Source organism: Watersipora subatra, chromosome 8, assembly GCF_963576615.1.
Source record: "Watersipora subatra chromosome 8, tzWatSuba1.1, whole genome shotgun sequence".
Classification (NCBI taxonomy): Eukaryota; Metazoa; Bryozoa; class Gymnolaemata; order Cheilostomatida; family Watersiporidae; genus Watersipora; species Watersipora subatra.
In genome coordinates this window covers 46947734-46975402 of record NC_088715.1, presented here as the reverse complement: position 1 = coordinate 46975402, position 27669 = coordinate 46947734, and the positions used below count along the sequence as shown (strand labels likewise).

General features: G+C 36.7%; 1 protein-coding gene and 2 long non-coding RNA genes across 3 annotated transcripts; all 3 read right to left on the bottom strand.

Annotated features, from left to right (window-relative positions):
* Nucleotides 1-56: 56 nt before the first annotated feature.
* Nucleotides 57-27663, bottom strand: LOC137401371 (uncharacterized). The gene is made up of 2 exons (XR_010979326.1): nt 27426-27663; nt 57-333 (listed from the first exon to the last, which is right to left on the bottom strand). It is a non-coding gene; the product is annotated as an uncharacterized lncRNA (long non-coding RNA).
* LOC137401370 (uncharacterized) lies at nt 783-2631 on the bottom strand. Its single transcript, XR_010979325.1, has 3 exons — nt 2575-2631; nt 1936-2106; nt 783-1209 (listed from the first exon to the last, which is right to left on the bottom strand). It is a non-coding gene; the product is annotated as an uncharacterized lncRNA (long non-coding RNA).
* Nucleotides 10474-15972, bottom strand: LOC137401870 (propionyl-CoA carboxylase alpha chain, mitochondrial-like). The gene is made up of 5 exons (XM_068088344.1): nt 15880-15972; nt 14287-14340; nt 13675-13815; nt 13050-13127; nt 10474-10563 (listed from the first exon to the last, which is right to left on the bottom strand). Exons 1-5 carry the CDS (start codon nt 15970-15972, stop codon nt 10489-10491), a joined length of 441 nt encoding a protein of 146 aa, XP_067944445.1. The 3' UTR covers nt 10474-10488.
* Nucleotides 27664-27669: the final 6 nt, after the last annotated feature.

Sequence of the window (27669 nt, the reverse complement as noted above, 5' to 3'; positions counted from 1 at the left end):
GCTTCAATTTGTTTTCCTGCTTGTTGCGTTTCCCCCCACATTGAACACATTACTCATTTAAAAAATCTAAAACCCAAATTTATTTAGTAAGATCAAGTCATAAACCATATCAGTTACATGTTAAATAGTGATTCCCATAAAGATAGCTGTCTATGTCAGCACTACATTACTTCATTACAATTAGATTTCAATCAACTGCCAGTGAATATTATACAAGAAAATGAAAAAAAAGGTAAAATACCCAGAACACTACAATTAGAGTTCAAACAACTGCCAGTGAATATTATACAAGATAATGAAAAAAAGGAATAAGATACCGAGAACACTACATTACTTCATAACAAATTAAGGTATATCGGACTGCCAGTGAATATTATATAAGATAATGAAAAAAAGGAATAAGACACCGAGAACACTACATTACTTCTTTACAATTTTCTGGTATATCGGACTGCCAGTGAATATTATACAAGATAATGAAAAAAAGGAATAAGATACCGAGAACACTACATTACTTCTTTACAATTTTCTGGTATATCGGACTGCCAGTGAATATTATATAAGATAATGAAAAAAAGGAATAAGACACCGAGAACACTACATTACTTCATAACAATTTAAGGTATATCGGACTGCCAGTGAATATTATACAAGATAATGAAAAAAAGGAATAAGACACCGAGAACACTACATTACTTCATAACAATTTAAGGTATATCGGACTGCCAGTGAATATTATACAAGATAATGAAAAAAAGGAATAAGATACCGAGAACACTACATTACTTCATAACAATTTAAGGTATATCGGACTGCCAGTGAATATTATACAAGATAATGAAAAAAAGGAATAAGACACCGAGAACACTACATTACTTCTTTACAATTTATGGTATATCGGACTGCCAGTGAATATTATACAAGATAATGAAAAAAAGGAATAAACGATAAATTCACAAACTCACAAAAACGAAATAGATTACACATACAAAATATCAATAGCAGAAATGAGTGGAGAAATGATACGATCTATGATATGATACTGTCGTTCAGTATAGAATAATTCAGAGTTAACAGAAATGAGGGTGCCATATAGAACCAGTAGAAACAGGGATGCTAATAATCATTATTATTCTATATATCTTCTAACTCCACTATAACGTCTCCCTCTCCTACTATATCATCTGCCTTGAAGTTGACCTTTGACACCTGTCAAAACAAAACAATCGGATCAGACGTACTGACATCAATTTTCTGCTGATGAACCTTGAAAAAAAAAATCAAAATCATCTCTTATTCACAAGGATACTAATTAACTTGCACCATTGAATAAAACAGACTTAAAGGTTGACTTGCAACAAAATTTACATTACAGTTATTTGGTATCAAAAGATTCACCATGTTTTACTCTGTTGTGTTGTAGGTGCCAAATATGTGGAAATGTGATTACCAACTCTTAAAAGACCCCGTATCAAATATAGTTGCTTGCTACTAATCGTCAAGTCAGAATGATGCTGTGTTTATAAAACACCTTCGGCATACTTGCCAACTGACTCACGTGCTCATATCTCAAACATGGCTCGTATGTCAGTGCTAAAAAACTGGCTCCTATCTCAAGTTTCTCGTATGTTGAAGTATTACTGTAATGTGAATTTTGTTGCAAGTCAACCTTTAACAGAAGTTATCTCAGGGGCTTAGTGAGTAGTAAATCTGCCGATTCCGATAGTGGCTCATTCTGTTGTAGGCAATTTTTTAGGAAAACTACTATTTACTTTATGTTAAAACAAGTTCATATTGTAGGAAAAAATACTGATCATTTTCATTTTGTGGAAATTAGATCAATACTTTTCAAATTATGATAAGAAATAGCAGGCAATGTCTGAAACAGCAACTAGCTAATTAAAATTAAGCACGAATAGTACTAAAATGTAATACCAATATCCTCTTGTGCGAGTTGCAGAGGGTATTCCTTGGCCACCTTTAACATCTGGTGCACCCGATCGACATCCATGATCAGCTCAGTGATTGGATGCTCCATTTGCAGCCTAGTATTCATCTCAAGAAAGTAGAAGTTCTTCTGAGTGTCGACGAGAAACTCGACAGTGCCTGCCAACCCAACAGCGCTATCAGGTTAAGGTTACAAAAAGATGGAAAGAGCTCTGTAGGAATCACCTTATGCGTTGTATATTATCGATAATTAAATAGGCAAGTACACAAGGCAAGAGTTGTTTCTGAATGAGCAGATACACTATTATCAAATAAAAGGCTTTCCGGAAATCAGAATAACAAACAGAAAAAATAAAACACATGCTATCATGACTTAATCATGCGCGTAATCAGCATGCGTGTAGATACCATTATTTGTTTTTATTGGTGATATTGGTTTTTATTGTTGCGGAAATACATACATGGCCAAGGTTATTCAGTTATAGAGAAATGTGCTGTCCTTAAAATCACTAATCTATATATGAGTGGAAAAAGTGATGCAATCTGTGAACTAAAGCTACTCTAGTTCAGTGGGTCCTTAACAAGTCGTTACTTAGCAGGAGACAAAACAGCTACGTCTTTACTCACCGAGCTTCCCGTCGTAAGAGGGCGAAGGAAAGATTCATCCCAGCGGTCCCGCGTTTTACTTACTTCCGGTCAAGCCGGAGTTATAGCGAGTCCATGATAGCACACAATCACGATATTTACTCATGGCAAAACGTCTTAAAATTTCTCCACCTATACACGCTGGTTGGTACAAATATGGGTGAATCACCACGTAGTTAAAAATGAACTTACCCAAAATTGTTGTACATTTCATCAAAATGTATCGGTAGTGTTCTACAATTAAACGCATTGAGAACAGTGCAGACAGACCTGCCAACCCAAGAGTGGGGCAATGCGTGAGATTTTTGATGTTGGGGCAATTAATGTATCGGTATCGGTATAAATAGATCCTGCAGATATTCATATGAATATATTGTGCAGGCCTCAAGTTTGTACAATCAAAAGTATAGACTAAAATTACAACCTCAAAAACAAAAAATAAAAAAGCTTATTGTATGACATATATATCTCCGAGTTTCATATCTCGTATAGTTCTCGGAAGGAAGCTATTATGGTACTTGTTGTTATTTGCGGTTAAATTCATGGGCTGCGAGGCACGCTGACTTCTAGTGGTACAATGATCTTCATTTTTATTTTTACTAAAAAGCTCAGGAAACTTGTGTGATATTGCTCCTGGAGACTCGGAACAGGCGTCTCTGATCATTTTATATAACAAACATTTACGCAAGTTGGTTCTACGTTCCTCTAACGTCTCCAGGTTCATGTCTTTAATTAAGCCAGTTACACCAATATCGCGACCTTTAACATTGCAAATAAATCTTACAGCCTTTCTCTGAACCGCCTCAATCTGGTCAACCTCGTATCTCTTGTACGGGTCCCACACCTGGCATCCATACTCCAAAATAGGTCTAATAAAGGATTTATATGCAAGTAGTTTGAGAGCTTTAGGTGCACTAGATATAGATCTCCTTAAAAATCCTAGCATTTGACTGGCCTTTTTAACTTTGCAATCGATGTGATACTGCCACGAAAGGTCACTAGATAGCCACACTCCCAAGTATAGTGAATGGGTTTCAAACTGTAACAAACTTCCATTTAAAAAATATGGCAACTGGTCGTCAGAACATGCAGAACCTGAAAAACACATCACCTTACACTTTTCAATATTAAATTCTAGCTTCCACCTCTGAGACCAATCGAAGACAGCGTTTATGCTATTCTGAAAGTCGACAACAGTAAAGGAATTATCAATTGAGGCATAAACTATAGTGTCGTCCGCAAACAAACTAATATTACAATCAACACATTCAGACAAATCATTAATATACAATAAAAACAATCTAGGCCCCAAGACAGAACCCTGGGGTACCCCACTTGTAACACAACGACTCTCACTATTTACCCCTTTTATCGTAACTCTTTGAGTTCGCCCGGTTAAAAAATGTTTAATCCAGTCAACTAAAAAAGGACTAAGATTGTAGCGTTTCAGTTTATTAATTAAAAACATGTGAGGGACCTTGTCAAAGGCTTTTTTAAAATCTAAAATTAAAGCATGAGTTGGTACTTTTCTATCCAAAGCTTTTGCAATTGAGTGAATGGTAGATGTCAGTTGAGTCTCACAGGAGAGCCCAGCGCGGAAACCATGTTGAGAGGTGCTAATTATTTGATCTAGTTCGCTATTCAGTTTATGCAAAATGATGTGTTCCATAATCTTGCATGGAATGCTTGTCAGTGATATGGGCCTGTAATTCCCTGGAACTGTTCTGTCACCCTTTTTATGAAGGGGTACCACATTAGCCTCTTTCCATCTTGTGGGAACTCTACCAAGCCTTAATGACTCGTTAAAAACAATAGTTAGGCAGTCTGCAGTTTTTTCGGGCTGTAATTTCAACATATTACCATTAATACCATCTGGACCGGGGGCTTTTTTGATTTTAAGATCGTTAATCAATTTTAAAACGCCCAAGGCTGTAATATCGGCGGCCCAGTTTTCACACTGTTCGACATGCAACAGTTGTTCAGACTGACAAAATTGTTGCTGAAAAAAATCATTAAGCAGGTTTGTAATCTGTGGCAAGTTCTCTGTCAACTCGCCATTTGGTTGGGCAAGAGACTCAATGCTAGATGTATTGGTTTTCAAAGATTTAATATGTCTAAAAAAGGGTTTAGAATTACCCTGTTCCAATGGTGCAAAAACTTTAGTTTTTAGATAGTCATTTTTGGCTACTTGTATACTCTTTCTATACTTCCTTTGTTCATTTCTGTATTTCTGCAACAAAAAATTATCACCCGATTGTTTAAACCTCTTCCAAAGTCGTTTCTGATTACGAGATTTTCTCCTTATACTATAATTCAACCACAAATGTTTTTCATTCCTTATCTCTTTAGTTGGAACCGATAAGTTAATAGCTTGGATAAAGCTCTTTTCGAACATGTCCCATAGTTCATCAATTGAAACACTAGTGGTAACTGCATGTTTTAAATCACGCAAAAGATGATCAAGAGACTGCTCGAATTGAACCAAGTCACATTTATCATATAATAGGATGGTAGTCTTAGCAGCACTTTTAATTGATCTTGCACATTTGATTGAGAAAGCAATGATGTTGTGATCACTTAAGCTATTAGGGTATATCTCTAGATTTTCCACCATGCCTGGGTGGGTGGTCATCAGCAAGTCAAGAGTGTTTCCCTTAACATGGGTTGGATCAGTAACTAGTTGAGTATATCCTAATGAGAGTGTGTCACTGACAAATTTGTTGTGAAGAACCTTATTTGCGGTCTTTGGCTTCACTGAAGCAGGGTTTGTTTGCCAGCAAATTCCAGGAAAGTTAAAGTCGCCAACCAGCAAACTTTTTTCAATACCGCTACAATCCTCCAAAAAATTTAAAAAATCGGGATCGATGCAAGTTGGAGGCTTGTAGATACAAAACATTAAAAGCTTTTGCTCTGTGAATTCAATCGCTACTGCTTCTGTATCACAATTTAAAGAAACTGCTCTATGAGAGATTCCATTTCTGACAGCAATCAACACACCACCTCCATGAAGGTTTCGATCTCTTCGGTGAACAGTAAAATATTGACTATCAAAAAGTTCACTAGAATAGACCACGCTGTCCAGATGAGTTTCAGTAAAACATAAAACATCATACTCCATCGAAAGGTCCGATATATCGGCGGCTTTGCCCCTTATTGATCTAATGTTGGTGTAGAAAATTTGAAAACAGTTTTTAGTTTCCCCTGGTCCAACACCTCCACAACTTCCCAGTTTTTTATTTTGAATGTCTTTTCCTGTGATTGTTGCCTAATTGCCTTCAACTTATCTACCAAAGCTCTCTCAGTTTTTCGTTCTTCCTGAGTTAAGTCAAGTTTCCCAAATACCCCTCCTGGCTTTATGGAGTTTAGCCTCCGTATCAATGATAATATATATAAAATTGTGGAAAGTGGGGCAAAAATCTCACGCATTTGCATTTTTTCTTTGGGGTGATTGCGTGAGTCTCACGCCCAATGCGTGAGAGTTGGCAGGTATGAGTGCAGATAGCTCACCCTTACAAATCGCAAATACCTTTGCTGTTGCGTTCCCTTCAGTGTTTACTGAGATTAATGGTCAGTTCAGTCGCTGTCTGCCTAAATATAATGTTCAGGTTGCTAATGATTCCATTCAGTTTTATCCACACGGTGTTCATAAAATGCTAATCAAATTAGGTGCTAGAAAGGGTTCAAGGCCTGACGGCTTATCTGCTGCACTGCTCAAATCTTCTGCAGATGGAATATATCAAGTTTTGACTATAATTATGCAACATTCCTATGACACCTCAACAGTTCCTTTTGACTGGCGAAATGCTCGGGTAGTGCCTATTTTTAAAAATAAAGGTAGTAGAGAGTGTCCATTGAATTACAGACCCATTTCTTTGACCTCGATAACCTCAAAACTAATAGAACACATAATAGCACATGACATTCGTACATATCTAATGACCAAAAAAGTTTTGTCAGAAAGACAGCATGGATTTAAACCAAAACGCAGCTGTGACTCGCAGCTCCGTATACCAAAATCTGAATTGGTCAACAACTATAACAACAATGAACAAACAGACTTGATAGTGCTGGACTTTTCAAAGGCGTTCAATGTTGTTCCTTTTGCTAAATTGCTTTACAAACTAAAAATAGTAGGAATTAATGACAAGACTATCCATTGGATAGCAAACTGGCTTTATGATATGCATGTCTGTGGTTGTTGAGGGTGTTGACTCAGACCCACGCCTTGTAACATCAGGAGTTCCCCAAGGTTCTGTGTTGGGGCCTCTTTTCTTTCTTATATACATTAATGACATGCCTAATGTAATCAAATATGCCCAACTTAGATTGTTTGCTGACGACTCATTACTTTATCACAAAATTAAAAGTAAGCAAGATCAGTTACATCTTCAAGAAGATTTAAAAACAGGGTTGGCAAAAATATCGATATTTTTAAAAATATCATATCACTGATATATATCATGATATTTATTGATATTTTTGATATTTATGATATTTTTTAAACAATTGACATTTTTGAAAAAAAATTTGAAGCTAGGTTGAACTTATATGGTGTTTACATTGTGATTGATGTATTTTATAGATTGTATGGGACCAGTCAGCAATGTTTGATACCAAACACTTGATTTATTGTAGGCCTAGTATAATAATATTTATAAATATGAAAATGTTTGTTAAACATTGGATTGGAAATCATGACATGAATTTTAGGTACTAGGTATTTGTTCACAAACACCAGCTTGCCAGTCTTCGCCACACCGAGACGATTTCTCAACTTTCTGTGAACCAGTCCACGTGGTGAAAACACATACTCAACACTAGCAGTCAGAGTTATATCATCATATGTATAGATTTTATACTGAGCCAGAATCCTTTGAAGCTATTCACTGAAAGATTTTTACAGAAAATGATGAGATGAGTTACTGTGTCATCTCAGTGAGTCAGTGTAATGTGCTTACAATTCTGTTTCTGGGTGTCAGATTGTTCAATTCAAAATCATGGATTATGAAGTTCAAAGGGTTTTCAACAGGCTGGTCTTCCAATAGGGCAATAAAATATAACAGTTTAACGTGAGATGAGATAATCAGGTTAGGGAGATAGTACTGGGATGAAGGAATACAATTTAGATCTGAAAAACTCTTCTCAACTTACACACTAATTAATTGGTCTACAGGTCTAGCCAATGTCACCTCCTCAGTCTGGCTGTCTTTGTTTGTCTGTGTTGGGTAAGCCGTGTAGGCCCCTATGCAAGTATTTAATGATTTTAGGTGTTATTCTGTATTTTTAGACTGTTAGCGATAGTTGTAATGGGAAAAGGAATGATAAAATAGATATTTTTCAAAAATATCGATTTTTTTGGCCCAAAAATATTATATCTATTGGTGATATATATCGATAATATATATCAAGCAATATATATCAAACCAACCCTGTTTAAAAAACTTGGAGAAATGGTCAAAAGACTGGCAGATGGACTTCAATTTCAGTAAATGTGAGCACTTGTCTATAGCAAGAACTAATCCCAATGTTGCAGTCTATTCATTAAATGGGAAAGACTTACGACAAGTAACATCAATAAGATACTTGGGTATTAATATAGACCAAAAACTAAATAATGGTGAACAGGTTCAGTATGTAGCTAAAAAACCACCCTCTACTTTATATATGTTAATGCGGGCACTAAACAGAGCATCTAGCAGAACAAGGTCACAAGCTTTTAAATCTATCGTTAGGCCCATAATAGAATATGCTTCATGCGCATGGTCTGCTCATCAAGCAAGGCATATTCAAAAATTGGAGAGCATTAATAGAAAATCTTTCCGATGGGCATACAAGATCAAATGGAAAGACTCAATTTCATTTAAAATGAAAGTTTTAAACTGGCATACTTTAGAAGACCGAAGATCAGAAATAGATAGAAATATGCTCAATAGAATTTTTAGTAGTAACATAGCCATTGATATAAACGACCATGTACTACATAGCAAAATGAATGGAACTCAACGAGGTGTAATTAGAAAAGCAATATCTTGTGATGGGGCTAAATATTGGTACTTCAATCGTATTTTGGCATTGATTGGATCTGAGCAGTGAGCCCAAAGCCTTGTCAGCAAGCACAGTCTCAGAGTAAAACTGATGACAATATTCTATTTACTATTTATTGGTTCTCTTGTCGCCTTGTAAAATTTGGTCGTCTTGTCATGATATCAATAGCATAACAATAATAACAATGGGTAACATAAATATTTGTAAACAAATAAAAAGAAAAAAAAACAGCATTGACATTTACTTTTTTCATTTTGTTCTTACTCCTTTGATCAGAGATCCTAATTTTAACATCCACAATATAACAATTAATTAAAAAAAAAAGAAAAAATGAACGAGTTGATATCTCTATAATGCACCCACACGGGAGCGAATGAGATAACCAAGTAGACTAGACAATTTTCGATTGTTTTTGATGTTTGAGGTGATCTGACTGTGAGGATGTTTCAAGATTATAATCCATGAAATTTGATTGTTAAAATGCTCAGATCAAGCGAAAATGCGATTACGACAGCCATAATTGCAGAGAACGACAAAATAGAGGCATGTAACCCTTCAACTTCAACGCAATCGACGATATCAACTGTCGCAACGATAACAACTAGTGACGTGCACGGGCATTTTTTGTTTTTAACATATTATTCTGAGTATTTATCTCTTGTAAGAAATAATTTATATTTTGCTAAACGCAGTAAATTACACAAAACAAATAGGGTAAAGTTGGCCTTCATCAGTAAATTGTGTTTACTTTTCCTTTAAAGCCTGGTTCCCATATCGATTGCGAGACTCTGGCGGTAACATGCGCAGCAAAACGCTTGCGACGCTAGGCTCGCCGGCATCTGTTCACATAAAAACCACATCGTTAATAATATCGTAAACATAATTGCGTAATCAAATAAAATGTTCGCTCGCCATGCAGTTCCTATAATCGTAACCTTTAACCGTACAGTGCATTTCGGGAAGGTTTTGCCTGCGGCCGTTTGTGAAATTTGAACAGCGTTAAACTATTGCGATGCCGCCGGCAACTTCCGGCGGTCCCCGGCGCATACATTCCCATTTCATCGCTAATAGCCTGCGTGCTGTCGGCGGTGCTTTGCGACGTATATAGGAACCAGGCTTAAGGGTGCAAGCACCCCCTATCAATAAGCCTCGCTCTACAGAGATCATTTAACCAATGTGTCAAGCAGGAGTTGTCTGCTATTGTCATCAGTAGTAATATCAAAGAAGCTTAAACCAGCAATAGTATTATGTGTAAGTACATATATTAGTATTCTAGTATCAACTTGGTTACTCCTGTGATAACAGCAGGCCTGTTATAAGGCTGCATTATCTGTTAGTCAATGGTCAGTAACTGATTCTTGAGGACTTATGAAAGTACATGTACTTGATCTAATCATTAAGGTTCGATCTTGACCAGCTCTACCCTACTTGCAAGTTGTCTTGTTCAGCATCCATTTGTTTTCCTACTTTTCGTGTTTCCCCGACATTGACCACATTACTCATTTACAAAATCTAAAACCCCGTATCTATTTAGATAAGATCAAGTCATAAACCATATCAGTTACATGTTAAATAGTGATTCTCATAAAGATAGCTGTCTATGTCAGCACTACATTACTTCATTACAATAATTATGCAAGAAAATGAAAAGAAAGGAATAAAAGATAAAAATTCCCAGAACAAACTGACAAAAATAAAATGAAATAGATTACACATACACAATATCAAAAATGGATGGAGAAATGATACACTCTAGACTGCTGTCTTTCATTATAGAATAATTTAGAGTTAACAGAAATAAGGATGCCATTTCAACCTGTACAAAAAGAGATGCTATTGTTATTTATAGCTCTATATATCCTCTAACTCCACTATAACGTCACCTTCCCCTACTGTGTCACCTGCCTTGAAGTTGACCTTTGACACCTGTCAGAACAAAACAAACAAACAGATCAGACGTACTGACATCAATTTTCTGTTGATGCTTGAAAAAAAACAAATCAAAATCGTCTCTTATTGGGGGTCCTACCACACAAAGCTGTCGTCAGAATAGTCACTTTTAAAATCACTGTTGTCACTTTTAAAATCACTGTCACCTTTTTCAAGTTGGCAACCAAATCAACTTTTTTCTTCACATTCGTTATTTTAATACAAATATCTATTCTGGTGGCACTGGGTTGCGTTAAAAATCTGAAACTCGCTCAGTTTGAACTTCTGCTAACCAAAAGCATGGCTCAACCAGCGACCTTCACAAACTTATTAGTGATGTTTGGGAGCATTGCCGATTACTCCGCGAAAGGTGACAGCCGTGTTAGGTTTTTAGGGCTATATTTCTTGTACTGAAAATAGATCGAGATTGTCTTTAATAATCACTGTCAGTCACAGACTTGGAAACGGATTTGCTGTCAATGTCGTGGCATTTCATTGCTTTAATTTTTTGGCAGTCTATAAATGCTGGGCCAGATGCTTCAAACCAAAACTTGACCAAACTCGGTTGACCGTGGTGATTTATGAACAAATAAAAAGTTAGTTAAGGTACGGCTACACGTAACAAAATTCCTGTTGGTTCTAACCAAAATCACGAAATGATTGAAACACAGAATTATTCTGCGCTGCTAGGATCGTGCTAGCGAGCACGATTCCAGCAGCTTTTGCAATTAGAGAGAGACGTATGATGACGTCCAACAGACGTATAATGACACACAATAAAAGTATAAGTGCAATTCAACATAGTACACACGATGCAACTGCTTAGATTGCGTTATTGAATGTATTTATTGTTTGGACGCTATAGCTACAAATTGTTTATTTTTTAATTATATTTCCTTTTTAGCAGCAAAAGTTTTGCGGTAGAAAATGTTGACATCTCTAGCGCAATCAAGTCGGTTGCATCGTATTTACTATGGTAACTTTCTGTAATATTTTTCTTGTGTGTCGCATTATGTTCTCGGACTACATATATCTTAAAATTTGCTAGAGTCGTGCTCGTTAACCAACAATAGCGCGACCTAAACAGTTACATCGTGTGTTCTATGTTGAAATACTTATGTATTTTTATTGTGTGTCGCGATATATGTCTTGGACTATACTAATTGCTAAAGCTGCTAGAATTGTGCTCGCTAATAATTTGTTTAATCTGTTAATTAAAAGCGTTTCGTCGACGAACTCGGTGGGCATGCACAGCTCAAATAATTCTTTGAATTTTGACCGATTAATTCTGCGTTTTTCGTGATTTCGGTCAGAACTCAGAACCGACGAAAAATTCGTTACGTGCAGCCGTACCTTTAGTAATCCTACTTACAAAATCATCGTCACCTCGTCACCTACATTGAAAAATGGTCGTCTCGTCTGTCACTTTTTAAATATCCCTGTCATCGGGTCGTCAGAATCGTCCCAAAACATGGGAGGACCCCCCTTATTCACAAGGATACTAATTTACTAGCACCATTGGATAAAACGGGCTTAAAGGTTGACTTGCAACAAAATTCACATTACAGTTATTTGGTATCAAAAGATTCACCTTGTCTTACTCTGTTGTGTTGTAGGTGCCAAATATGTGGAAATGTGATTACAAGCTCTTAAAAGCTCAAAAATGAAAAGCCGCTGTAGATTGGAATCTCTTTATTTCGATGATGTAGCCATGAAATTTGATTATTGTCTTGTCACATGATGTTCTCACGTGAATTGAAAGGCCAATAAAAAGCTAAATATAAAACTTATCGTAGCACTAGTTTATGACAAACACTTCGGGTTTTACCAAAGACCCCGTATCAAATATAGATGCTCGCTACTTGACAGTTTTGTTTCGGCTTGGTCCAATCGTCTAGTCGTAATCTGATCATGCGACCCAATACTTCGCGAAAAGTTTCTGCAACATTTTTCAATTATCACAGGTGACCAACAGGCTCGTCATGTTTATCAGACAATGATATGTACTCCTTCGAGCTAAGGTTAAAAAATTGAATGAATTTTCAAGGTAGGTTATAAGATATCAGTGCTGAACGTGACACCATTACAATGATGATAAAATAGACGTGTAAGAACGATAGACATGGTTTTATTAAATGCGTGAACTATATTTGTGAAAATATTTCGGCGAATGAGGTTGCGTGAAAGTGTAAACAGAAACCATCTCGTTCAACTACGTCCCATTTGAGCCGTTTTGGAAAGAGATTCTAATCTACGGCAGTTTTGTGATGGCTGCGATTAACTTTTCGTTTTTGAGCTTTTAAGAGCTTGTAATCACATTTACACATATTTTGACCTACAACACAGCAGAGTACCTGGACATACATGGTGAACCTTTTGATACCAAATGACTGTAATGTGAATTTTGTTGTAAGTCAACCTTTAAGAAAACTAAAAACAATGAAGAATAAACATTGAGGTAAAAGGGGAGAATTGAAACGCACCCGAGCTGTTTTTGTGGCAAGAAGGCTATTCTGCATTTTCATTGCTTCCAGAACACAAGCTTCATTTCCCTCTGAGACCTGAAAGACGGGAGGCAATTACTCATATTTTCACATGGTATGCAAATGGTCTGTACACACACGGTATGGTCAAAGTTGGTTGAAAGAAAGGCGTTTGTATAAGACAGTAGGATCTAACAAGTTAACATTCATGCTAAGCTGAAATGGGTATGTATGGTTGGAGCAAAGCTATAGGTGTCCTTGACTCATTGATGGTCTCTGACAACAACTCAACCTAAATTACAGCAATTAGCATATTATTGACAGAGGATATAAACAGCCCAGACTGAAAAGCCTTCCGACTGCTTGTAGACTAGTATTGTTTCTATATATTAGTTTTTGAGGCAATGTACAGATCTGTACTCACGATATACTCACCCTCTAGCCTTACCTTGACCGCACACTATCAAATATTTACAACGACAACCATAAAAGAAGTGTAGCAGCTCAAGCAAAAGAAAGGCTATACACAGTTTATCAAACATGAGCTGAAAGTACACAGTTTGTACTTACTAACTCAACTCCAAGTAGACTTTACCATTGCATCAACACTGTAGAGGACACTCACCATGTCTCCGACAGACACGTTGACAGACTTAACAAGGCCAGGCATAGGAGCGATGACGAGGGCACTCAAATCTGGCTCTATCTTTTCTGGCATGTGCTTCATCATAGCGGCGAAGCTATCACTCAATACCGACACCGTGAACTGCAATCACGTGACATATATGAAATGTCACCAAAACCTATTGCGCAACAATGACACTTGTGAACTGCAAGCGTATGACTCTTGTGACACTGACACTATGAATTTCAACCACACGACAAGCAAGACAGGTGCCAAAAATCCTATCGCTCAATAGTAACAGATAACAGGAAACGCAGGACCTGTGATACGGTTGTCGTGAGGTCTAGCTGCTAAAAGCGAAATGGCTTTGACAGACATTTGGCAATTAGGCTAGTAGTAGTGAGGCAAATATGTAGATAAAATTGAACATAGCTTCATATATACACTTTTCTAACTAAAATCATGCTTTTAAAACAACAGCAATATACGAAGACTTTACATTTTGCTATGACTTTTAGCTGCTAAAGTTTGTAAGAATAGCCTAGCGACAGAAATCCAAACTATTTTCAGCAGTGTGAAACAGCCAGAAACTATTTAAATGTAAAAACTTACCACGGTGCCAAAGTACCTGAACTTGATGTCTCCTGAGGGTAACCTGTCTAGCAGCTGCAAGGTAAGGAAAATCATATTGATGACACTTTTACATATAGATTTTTAACAAATCACGCATATCCCGATAGAATTAAGGAATATACTTACCAACGCATTACTATTTACAAGAAAGGACTGAGCGGTTGAAGAATGGCAACTATCTTGGTTAAAATGAATGACGTTAAATCCAAATCAACGAAGACAAGTGCTAGTTTATGAAAACCAACTTGTATATGTAAAATGCTGACAAGGTGTCATTCATTCATTTATATCTAAGTGTTCGCCTGTCTGTCATTCGTGTGTCCGATTATAGCGATCAAGTTTTAGGAATGAAAAATCCGTTTCACACATGACTTTGAACTCGGCGCCTTCTGATCTGGAGACCCACGAACTAACCCACACAGCCTACTTGCGATAAAATGAAATAGTTGTGCACATACTACATCGGTTGAAATACACGTAAGAATGTTGTGTGATGCTTAATATCACACGAGCTAGCTTCATGGCTCACAGCTCGTATTATAGTAAGTTTATCAATATAAGCAAGCTTATGTTACTAGCTTAAGTTACTAGCTCATGTTACTCTAATTAGCCAATTTTCCTATTGGCTAATTAGTTAACTTAGCCAATAGCAACTACATTACCTGCTACTGTTTATAAGCAGAATATTTATTACCCATGCAACATCGGGCATTCACCTAGTTATACATACACTATGTTTCCATGGTGCGCAGTACTGCGAAGCAGCCCCCTCCGAAGTCGAGGGGATTGTACGTTTCCATGCTGCGCAGTGGTTTTCAGCAAATACCGCAAATTAGCCAGAGAAGAGAAATTGCATAAATCGAATCGCCTGATGGAGAAATAGAATCGATCACGGATACCGAACGTCATAAACGGTCTTTTTATGATTCTGTCGTCATTATACTTTTATTCACAATACACATTCACAAGGTTTTACAAACCTTAACACACTTTTTACATAGTGATATATTTTTAATAAGTATTTTTAAGTAATATATTATTTAAACGTTAATTTAGGACTTGCCACCTATTTTTCGAAAAGTGTTGGCATCGATAACAAAGTCCCGGAAAGTAATCACCTCATCATCCTCGTGAATGCAGACCATAATTAAATTTAGGTGAAAGAAGATCGGAAGAATAGTAAAAAAAACAAGATTAGCAGGACAACCTTTGTACTAGTTTATGGCCCTCGAAGAATCCGTCTCCACGGCATGAGAGCTATGCGCAGCCACTGCGCAAGTCGCTGTTTCCTTGCTGCGAATTTGCACTGGCTTCGCACTGATCAGTGCGCAGTGATTTCAGTGCGAAGACGCCGTTTCCATGATTCGGAGATAGCGCAACTCCGAAGCACTGCGCATCATGGAAACATAGTGATTGAATAACTTTTCTGCAATAGAGAGCAAAAATATGTTGTTTAATAAGCTGACACCAGCCTTGCAGCATGTAATACCTATTACTATTTATTTTGTAGTTCAGATCTCCTGTTTGCCAGACAAAGCTTATTGAGAACAGACAGAAACTCTTTATGCATACCTGAAAGTAGCAAGTGTCACCATTGATCTCTGGAGCAAGCACTGAATCTGAGAGAGAAAAATTGTTAGAGAGGTTAAGCTGTTCTCCATTCATAGCCACCTGCAGCACACCAGTGTATAGTTAGTCGCGAGTGGATAGATTGCAGTCCACCATCATCATTTGGAGCTTGCAAAACGCTGATGAACAAATACTACTGACAAAGATATTTACAAGATAACCTTATTGAACAATGCCTCAGATGAGCTATTACATACTATTCCCTTAGGCACATAAAAGATGTTTCAGATCTATTATATTGATCATGTAAAACACCTGCGTAAAAGAGTAAAGAATAGCTGGCAAAGCATTGCCATCAGCTGGTCAAAACATGATGATACTGACGAGCCAATGTTAGAGTTGTTCTACAGATGTTCAGACCATGATAATAGAGGTGAGGGAATATGTGACTCTATCACAATCGTCTGACAATATAGCTATAGACCAGTAAACAATAAATATATATAAATAAAATAAATAGACCACAAATGAGTCAGCGACGATCATGAAGCTCTGAGAACGAAAGCAATTTATGAATAAAACACTATAGGGGCTGTATACGGGTACAACATGAGTTGTGGATTCGAATCCTTTGCAATGCGATCTTTTTTCAACCTCTAACCATGCCTTTGAACAGACTGGCATGGCTCTTGTTATAGTCAGAGTTGTGTACATGTCAATGGAACTGCATCGATTTCTTGCTATGGGTACGAACTGCAGCATATAGCTAGCTATCTTAATTGAGATCTAATTAATATTGTTATTAAGTCATTCCTATTACATTGTGGATATATAATTATCCTCATGTTTTACAGTCATTATGAATTCTTATTTGATGCTGAAAAATTCTAGCAGAGAAATGTGAGATGTGACGTGAGAATTTATAGAATTTGTACCCTGAAAATTAAGTGTGCCGTGAGAGATCGTCAGAAGTGCCTATAACATACATAGAGTAAGTATGCGCACAACTATTCTGTGCTGCCGGAAGGTGCTCAATTAGTGCAGATGTTGGAGTGTTGGTCCAAACAGGAAGTCATGAGTTAAAGTTCTACTGGATGCTATCTATTATCCCAATCTTCAAACCTGACTCCTGACTAGTACTTACGCAGTCAGATATGCAAATAAAGCAATGATAATAAGTATGCACACAGTTATTCCAAATTGGTGTATGGTGGTTGTATAGCGCAGTTGGTAGAGTGTCAGTCTCTAAAACTGGTTGTGGAAAGTTCAAAGTTCATATGAAGTATTCCTTTATCCCAGCCTCCAATGCTAACTCTGGACAGGCAGGCACGACTCCTATTATAGTAAAATATTTATAAATAAATATAAACATATTTCTTTTTAAATAACAATTTTATTTAGCAATTTTAATCAAACAGGTTTGTTTGTCTGTTTAAAATGTTGAAGTTGAGTTCAAAGAGAACATGCAAATATGTTCATACTCCTTTTGGTTATGTCAATAATTTACTTACTGAAAATAATAGTTATAACAAAAATAATTTCTTGTAGTTTACTTAATGCAATGTCAACACAATGGCTCAAGTTTGTGTGATAATCTTTTTCATTGGAGACAAAGTTCAGGAGTTTAGGAACAGGTAAACTATTGTTTACTGAATAAGGCAATAAAGTTCATGGGAAGGAAAGCTAGATAACAATTGACCTACTGGGTATTGATGAACATTCAGTTCAGTTGAAAAATGAAGACTGCTTATGAAAAGTCTTTGAACTAAAAAAAGGGTCAAACACTCACTGATTAAGATTATAAAGAGGTCATGGTCTCAACTAAACAAAGGGTTTTGATTGTAATAATTCAAATATTTACTATTAAAAGAATTAGTCAGTCCACCCATCTGTAGCCACATTAAGATACCCTAGGACACTTATATTTCGCTAGTATTTAGTTTCGTGAGTAGCACACAGAGTAAAATTTCGCTGCAACTTAATTTCGCAGCTCTGATGAGTGCGAAAATATAGTGATGTGAAAATAAATACAGGGGAACAAACAAATTAAATTCCTCAGGTCCGGTCCTCTAGTAAAAAAAGTTTTTATATTTGCGACTAGTTTGTATTTGTAACCCGCAGGTATAAATGTATGGCAGAAATCGATAATTCAACGTGATCGCTTGCTGCCATTTGTTTCTTGGACTATCAATGACGTCTCGGTCCTTTCCGTCGGGACCGATATGGTGCCAATATTAGATCTCAAGTATTTATAGCAAGCGATGGCCATGGCACGTTTTGAGTTCACAATATTTCAAATTAAACAAAAATCAAATACAGTACATGTCTCATAAAAAAGAAAATAGATAACAACCAACATCACAACCAGAATTGTATAACATGGTTGGACCTGGTGAGGGTTGTTATCGTTTTTGGTTGGCAGTAAAATTCATCACTACAATAAGTATTATTTAATTGTATGACTTCACCTACCAGACTTTCATCCTCATCAGTTACAAAGTCGGTGACTAAACTGATATCATCATCTTCTTCGTTTGTCTTGGCTTTTCCAAAAAACTTGTTATCTTAATTTGCTTTGCCATGCTGCTCATTCGGTGTATTAACGAATTTACTAGAAATTTCTCAATGAGCTCAATCACACACAAAATTATCTGCATTTCTAATATCACGATTTTGTTGTGGATATCAATGAACTACAGGGCCGTATTCCCTTGGACAGCTGGCCGGCTAAGACGCCCCAACTTTTTAGGAATTTCATAGTCCAACGGCTATAGAAAGGTTTTTATCGCTGTAGAATTTCACTTTATTCGAAGCCATAGATACAAACATCAACTTTTAGTAGTTCTTAGGCGGCATTATTATCTTCATCAGCGGCAAAATATTCTTGTTAACGACTTTTATAAAGGTTTGCAAAATATCAAGTTTTAGCAAACATCTGCTTGCCCATATCCTACTTAATGAACTTGAAATAAAATCGGCAAAAATGATCTTTGTTAAAACGCTTAAAAAAAAAGATGTCTTCTTTCTGAGCTTTTTAACTGCATACAAGTTTTGTCTGTTTTAATTTTAAAACGTTTTGTCAGTCACATCAGCTAAAACAAAGCAAATCTCAAAAAATAGAAAAATGTTGATACTTGCCAATAAAATTTTTTAAAACTTCACGTGAGAGGCCCGGCTTAGGCCCTACATAAGAGAAACCTGTTGGGAGCTTACAGCACTCCCCCCCCCTCCTTCTCCACACCCCAGATGTTCATAACTAGTCGTCTAACATTAGCCCCCCAACTTGCAACCAGTGAATACAGGCCTGTGTAGAACATAGCTATTTAATTTCGAATTTTCGCTAGTTCGTTATGATAGTTTAGTTTCGCGCATGAATTTTTCGCGTGATGATGACTCCGCGAAAACGCGAAAGTTAGATGCCGCGAATACTTAAGTGTCCTAGGGTAGTTGAGAAATAAAGTGCCTTATAGAGGAATCAAACCCAGCTATCCATATTTGAAGCAAGCGTGCTATTTCTTATATATTTCTTATTTAAAAACAGTCGTTAGGCTTACAAACTTTTGATAGCTCATGCCCTCTTTTCTTCCTCAAGGTCAAGGCTCTAGGCTTAGTTTGTAGTTGTTGCTCTTTGTGATGCATAGGCTTCCAAAATGTTGGTAGGCACTCTTTGGCTAAACCCGGGCCCGAAAAGATACATATCATTCAGATGGACTGTCACTTCTGAAGAATGGCCCAAATCATTCTTTGCCCCTAAGGCTTGTCCAGGGTTTGGATATTTCATCAGTGGAGATGCTATTGAAAAGTTGCAACAATCAATTCATAAGGTACCAAGTTTACATATTTGCGAAATGATTTGAATGAATCTTTACATTTCTTATCCTAAATTTTTACCTTCCGGTTTTTTAGTGTTTTGCATGTTTATGAGTGATAAACGGAACGTAATATCCGGTTGCGGGATCTTTTATTAGAGCAAATCAAGTTAGAAATAGAAAAACTAGATAATGTAAAACCTCTGATTGAACGCCACCTCTAATTAAATGTCAACTCCATTTGAACGCCACCCCTAATTGAATGCCACCTCCATTTGACTGCCACTATAAAGGAAGGGTTGAAAAATAGAGCGCCATGGCGTTCAATTAAAAGTTTACTAGATGTAACATGTAATAGTAAACAGAATCTAATACCCTATAAGAATACAATATAACAATTTTATAGGAATAATAGAATATTATATATAATAAAAAATACTATATACGTCGATAATAATGTTGTAAAGGATTTTGCCGGCTTTTACCCAGGCACAATCAAGAGTGCAAAAATTGCCGAGTAAAATGCAAGAGAAGTGAAAATGGTTTCGTTCGTTGTTTTTAAAGAAACTCCCATTAGTAGCGGAGCTACGACTACTGTGCTCTCCTAGCGAAAGCGCTCCCTATATATATGTATTTTTTCTGTACCGTATAATGGAACCAAAAGGAAACCATATAACAAAAATAATTAATGTGATCGCTAACACGTTGGCTTAGTTACGGCCAAATATAAGCGTGAAAAAGAATTAGCGATATAAACATATAAAAGAGACCGAAACAATATACAAAAAGTAATGCAAAATATATGAGTGATTATACGCGGATATCTGAAAATGTAATGTCAGAAATAAGTTTGTGACCCGTCGTCTGCCATAATATATATAAAATATATGTATAGAATATTAGACTTCCTCATGACAATCTTTTCATAATTTCTCATCTGTAAATCTGTGTTCTCATCAAACATTGACCCCACCTTTTTACTGCTAAAGGTGCATTTCCTATGGCTGGAAGACATGTATACCACGGGAGTGCTTGCGGAAACAGCACGACTTTATCACAGAGACATCTCCGCTTACAGCCACTTCATGTATGACACCAGGACACCTAATCACATTGCCAGCCACCCTTCCATATTTCTTGTGGGCCATGTGCCAAGTTTAGTTCAGGTTAAAGATTTGTGGAGAACAATAGGCTATGTTTGAAGTGTAACTAGTAAAATGATTGGTGATCTTCAAACTTTAGAAGATCTTCAGCCACCCTTCCATATTTCTTGTGAGCCATGTGCCAAGTTTAGTTCAGGTTAAAGATTTGTGGAGAACAATAAGCTATGTTTGAAGTGTAACTAGTAAAATTATTGGTGATCTTCAAACTTTAGAATTATAGACACTCAGATGTAGAACGATTAGCAATGAATTTAGAATTAACATGGCCTACGATCTTTAGTTGGCATTGTATTTCTATAATCTTTAAATTAGTTTTGCGGTGATCGGGCAAATAGATTACTGTTTCTAGCCTAAATTGAAGTTTTTCATTTGAATGCATATTCATGGTAGAACAACTCTACAAAACTTTTGTCACATAAAAAACTGCATGGTTAAGATTGTAAAGGGATCCTGATCTCAACTGAACACAAGGTTTTGATTCCAGAATGAAATCCTGGAATGCCCGGTTCAAATGAGGAAATTGCTGTTTGCGCCATATTAAGATTCAACTTCTTTAGGCATGCAGCACTACAAGCACGAAATAGCATTCGACACAACGTGGTTAAAACTTGCTCTGTGACAGACTAGTCAATTATCTTTAAGTAGTTTTCTATCCATATGCAATGTCGGCTTTTCTTTGATGTTTCTTATGCAGATGGCATAAACACAAAAAAGCATTATATTCGGTAACAACATTATGCTTGTTTGTTGATACGAGAGAAAACAACTTGCTTTATGCTTAGTTCCATGATTCTACAGCAGCACTTCCTGATTGGTTTTTATTGCCGAACTCCATATGACTGACAGGGCCCACAACCTCACACCCCCTTGTTTTGAAATGAAACAAAAATTGTGCGAAACAATAAAAACTAGACATATTCTTCGGGTCTTTCTAAGGGTCTAACGCTTTTACAAAGCAGCAACGTGTAAAAAACAACTCTTTATGATCTTTAATAACTTCCACGTCTTTTATGCTATTATCAAATCGAGTTTCTTTGAAACGCTCTGAGCATTTTCAGATTTTAAGGCGGTATAATATTTATTTACTGATTTATACATGCGGAAGAGATAAGAATCTTGATTTCCAAGGCAAGTTATTGTGACAACAAATACACTTTCATCATCATGATTGATTCTTCCATCTTGTGAACAACAGCTCACATCCCTTAAGGGTGCAAGTACGCCCTATCAGAAGGCCTCGCTCTACAGAGTCCATTTAACCAATGTGCCAGGCAGGAGTTAATTGCTATTAGGCTATGGGGCGAGCAGGCAAAAAAGCTCTAGAAATGATGTTCCGTTGGCAACCCTTTTCAATGGCAATTTCTGCAGTGATTTAGACTAATTTGAGTATGGAGAATTCAAAACTGAAAAGTTACCGCAGCTGCCATTTCTACTTCTATGAGAGATTTAATATAAATGATATTTTAGGATTTATCTCCCCTGTAAATAAGATTCCTTCCATAGAAGCATCAGATTTGCAACTTCGATCATAATTATTTGGCAGTGATTTAGAATGTCATTGGTAAAGTCAAAATTTATCTTCTATCTATTTTCAAACATTCCATGTCCTACAATTGTTACACCCACATGTAAACTATATACATACATGTACATGTATTTATATATATGTACACGTGCAGATAATTGTATGGTTTAATAACTTTATTTTACAAAACAATTTCAAAACACTATAATTATGTTTTATAACCTGACACTGATGAATCATAAAAAATAATAAGATACAAGATAAGTGTATTCATGGTTTGAGCTTTGACATGACTTGTGTAGCTCACATACATGGCTCTCAAGAAATTAATTTGATACACATTGCCTAAGCACACAGGTTAAACACTTAGTCACTGTCTAGAAAGCTTGAAAAACACTTTTTAATAACTTGAAATGCCTGTTTCCAATGGTGTATGCCTTCAACTTGCCTGCAAGGGCTACTAGATTCACAGAACATGCTTTCAGAGACTGACTAACAGCAAAATTGAGCTTGGTAGGAGAAAACACAGTGATGTATTTTTTTTAGACTTACGATACTTTACCACTCAAACATTTAAGGAGAGATAATGGGACTTATAATTATTCTATAAAATAATTGCTATGTAATTTAAGTACATAATTAATAACCATTATTAAGATGGAAGGAATGCAGACAATGTAATCCGTAAAAACTAGTAGTGGTGGCCAATGATCAAGATGCTTGTAGTCAGTTTGAAAAATAACTAAGTTTCAATCCAGCAAGGCATTTAACCATTAGTCTTGCCCTCATTTATCAAATGGACAGATCATACAGACATACATGTATTCACTCTAGTTTATTGGTCTAAGCTGACTAAGCGGTGATGATTTCCTTAGTCAATGTTGTCCTGGCATTCATTTAGCCACATGAAAAGAGTTGGAAACCTGCTACTCATGATACACCACGTCAAGATGAAAATGAACCACCAAAGAAAATCACAAGATTCAATTCTGCTGTCCACTTATACACATCAAGACCTACATTTAAACATATATGCATGATTTGTGAAAATGTGTGGTACTACTCACACAAATCAACTACATACTTGCAAAGCTGTCCTTCATGTGGCCAAAACTGTGTCTGTTGGTATGTCCATCTATCCTGTAAATTAACCTAAGATATGATTTCTTCAGTTGCTTTGACTATGATTAAGTAATTGATAAGTAATTGATGAGCAGTGCCCTGTATTGTTTTGCAGACCAACTTGTACTGGTATGGCACCAATGATTGGCATCACATCGCCCTACAAGTAACTATAGACCCCCAACAATGGATTGAAACTCCTAGTGACATCTTCAAGCATGGTTTTGCGTAAACAACTTGTTAATTTTTCGAGCGGTGCACCTGTCTACATATGAAGACGGGTTGAAGAATGCTGCTACCATCAAACAGGAAGACCATGTATTTTGTAGAACTTTGATCAAGATGTGGTTGCTTTAGAGATGGCCTCTCGTAACAAGTGTTATGACAAGTATATCTGCGTAATGCTTGATACACAACTGCGTAATTGGTGAAAATGTTGATCAATCTTGCCTCCACAGAATCAATTAAGATTGTTTACTACTTACCTATTGTATCTTGGGACTTTTTATGTAAGGGGACAAGCAGAGCTGTGCCTCTAACTGCAGTTTGTTGATATTACAGCCCAGATTCCCAGACGGCAACTGAGTTAGAAACCTTCTCAGAGGACTAGTTCATATCTATAGCAGACATGATCAAACTACCATAAATGCAGTGACTCCAAGCTATTAAGGATGTGGGGCCATCCTTGCGGATGCCATGGCGGTTATCCAAGCCTTGCCTGCCAGTGCCATCCCTTTAACATTCCATCAACTTGGTGATACCATTCTTGATGTGCTTATTGCTCATACTAAGAAGTACAAGGCTGCTCGTGTGGATTTTGTGATCAAAAACTATTGCAAGAATAGAGCTACTAAGGCTAATAAGCTCGTAGATCAACTTCCAATGTGACAAACCTCATCGGTTTACATGGTTACTCCGGCTGTGATGCAGTTTCATCCTTTGCAGGCAAAGGGGAAAAAGAGTCATAGGAAACTAATCAAAACAGAAGTCGACTCTGAGAATCATTTAAGTTTTGGGGCAACTGTATTCTCTCTGTGAGACTTAGGCCTACACATGCAGACTCTATGGCCAAAAAGATAGCACCCAGGAAAATGGTACAGACTTCAACTGACTAAGGCACACGCTTTTTGTGTCTAGGCCAGTCAGTCCCTCTCTTCAACCGCTGAAATAACATGTACATTGTGCCAATTATGTATCAGCTACCTACATGTATATCGAAAGAGGCAACAACATAACTTGTCAATGTTCCATTTCCTTCTTTACATCGGCGGATACTGGGTCTGAAAAACGATGAGTATGCAGTAAAGTGTCATACCAGAATCATCGCCTCACCTGATATTTTACAAGCAGTTTTATGGGAGTGTCAAAGATCCAGGTGCCGAGGGAACTGATGTGCCAGTATCATGGCAAAGCTACCTCACACAAAGCTTTGCGCATGCGTGCACTAAGACAAAACTGAAGCGAGAGTAGCAGAGGATGCCGATGGTGAGGACAATGACTAAAAACTGAATATATTAAACAAATAGTTAGGATATGCAATATTTTGAAATATCCCAGCTTCTTTTGTAAGACTGTTGATATTAGCTACTAATAATAATGCTAATAATAATCACCAAGTTCACACTGCTTGCAGTGCTCTTATTATTTTCTACGATTCATCAGTGTCAGGTTATAAAACATAATTAGTGTTTTGAAGTTTTGTTTGTAAAATCAAGCTATTAAACCATACAATTATATGCACGTGTACATACCCTAGGACACTTATGTATTCGCGGCATCTAACTTTCGCGTTTTCGCGGCAACAGCCTTTCGCGAAGATTTCATGAGCGAAACTAAACTATCACAACGAACGAGCGAAAACGCGAAAATAAATGGCTTTCTTCATTGATATTCACAATAAAATCGTCATACTAGAAATGCAGGCAATTTTCGTATGTGATTGGCTCATTGGGCAAGTTTTGCTAAACTCATTATAACTAATACACCGACTGAGCAGCTTGGCAAAACAAATTAAGATAATAAGTTTTGTTGGAAAAGCCTAGACAAATGAAGAAGATGATAATATTAGTTTTGCCATTGAATTTGTAACTGATGAGGATGACAGTCTGGTAGGGAAAGTCATAAAATTGAATAATAATTATTGTGGTGATGAATTTTATTACCAACCAAAAGCAATAACAACCCGGGGCCATGGCCACCGCGTGCTATAAATACTTGAATTCTAATATTGGTACAACATCAGTCACTGCGGCAGTGACCTTGACGTCATTGATAGTCCAGGAGACAAACTGCAGCAAGCGATCAAATTGCATTATTGATCTCGCCTACATAATTCTACTTGCGGTTCACAAATACAAACTACCGTACTTTTCGGACGATTAGCCGCTACTTTTTTTGATGATTTGAGCCATGCAGCTTATAGGTAGGCCTACAAGGGTGCAGCTAATCACTGTGGTTTATTCTGTGGCTTTTTCTTTCACCGCTAGGGCGCACTAACGGGAATCTCCAATTAGTGCACTTCTAGCTGTGAAAGAAAATACGAAACAATACCTCACGGTACTGTCCCGTTAGGCACTAAGTTAAAAAGCGTCGGATAATACGAAACTGTGCCGTTCTGCACTGTTCCGTTTTGAATGGCTTAGTTGCTGCCACGTTAAAAAGCAGTCCTTAGTTCTGCGGCCTATAGTAAGGTGCAGCTTATGTATTGTTTTATTATCGTTTTTGGAAAATAAAGCACATGCAGCTTATATAGAGGTGCGGTTCCAAACAGTACGGTAGTCCCAAAGTGAAAAATATTTCGTACCAGTGAACTGGACCTGAGGAATCTAATGTTTGTTCCACTGCATTTATTTTCACATCACTATATTTTCGCACTCATCAGAGCTGCGAAATTAAGTTGCAGCGAAATTTTACTCTGTATGCTACTCACGAAACTAAATACTAGCGAAATATAAGTGTCCTAGGGTATATATATGCATTTATATAGTTTACATGTGCGTGTAACAATCGTAGGACATGGAATGTTTGAAAATAGATAGAAAATGAATTTTGACTTTGCCAATGACATTCTAATTCACTGCCAAATAATCATGATCGACATTGCAAATCTGATGCTTCTATGGAAGGAGTGTTATTTACAGAGGAGATAAATCCTAAATTATCATTTTTATTATAATTTTTTTATAAGTGGGAATGGCAGCTGCGGCAACTTTTCAGTTTTGAGTTCTCCATACCAAAATTTGTATAAATCACTACAGAAATTGCCACGGAAATGTAAGATAAACTGCCGCGGCTTATATTGCCATCAGTAGTAATATCAAAGAAGTTTAAACCAGCAATAGTATTGTGTAAGTATTAGTAACAACTTGGTAATCAAATAAAATGTTCGCTCGCCACGTCGTTCCTATAACGATGACTTTTACACGTACAGGACATATCGGGAAGGTTTTGCCTGCGGCCATTTGACAAATTTGAACATGCATGCACCTCGTATCAGAAGGCCTCGCTCTACAGAGATCATTTAACCAATGTGCCAAGCAGGAGTTATCTGCTATTGCCATCAGTAGTGATATCAAAGCAATAGTATTAAGTGTAAGTACATATATCAGTATTCTAGTATCAACTTGGTTACTCCTGTAATAACAGCAGGCCTGTTATAAGGCAGCATTCTCCGTTAGTCAATGGTCAGTAACTGATTATTGAGGACTTATGAAAGTACATGTACTCGATCTTGACCTACACTACCCATCTCGCAAGTTGTCATGTTCAGCTTCAATTTGTTTTCCTGCTTGTTGCGTTTCCACCCACATTGAACACATTACTCATTTAAAAAATCTAAAACCCAAATTTATTTAGTAAGATCAAGTCATAAACCATATCAGTTACATGTGAAATAGTGATTCCCATAAAGATAGCTGTCTATGTCAGCACTACATTACTTCATTACAATTAGAGTTCAAACAACTGCCAGTGAATATTATACAAGAAAATGAAAAAAAAGATAAAATACCCAGAACACTACAATTAGAGTTCAAACAACTGCCAGTGAATATTATACAAGATAATGAAAAAAAGGAATAAGACACCGAGAACACTACATTACTTTTTTACAATTTATGGTATATCGGACTGCCAGTGAATATTATATAAGATAATGAAAAAAAGGAATAAGACA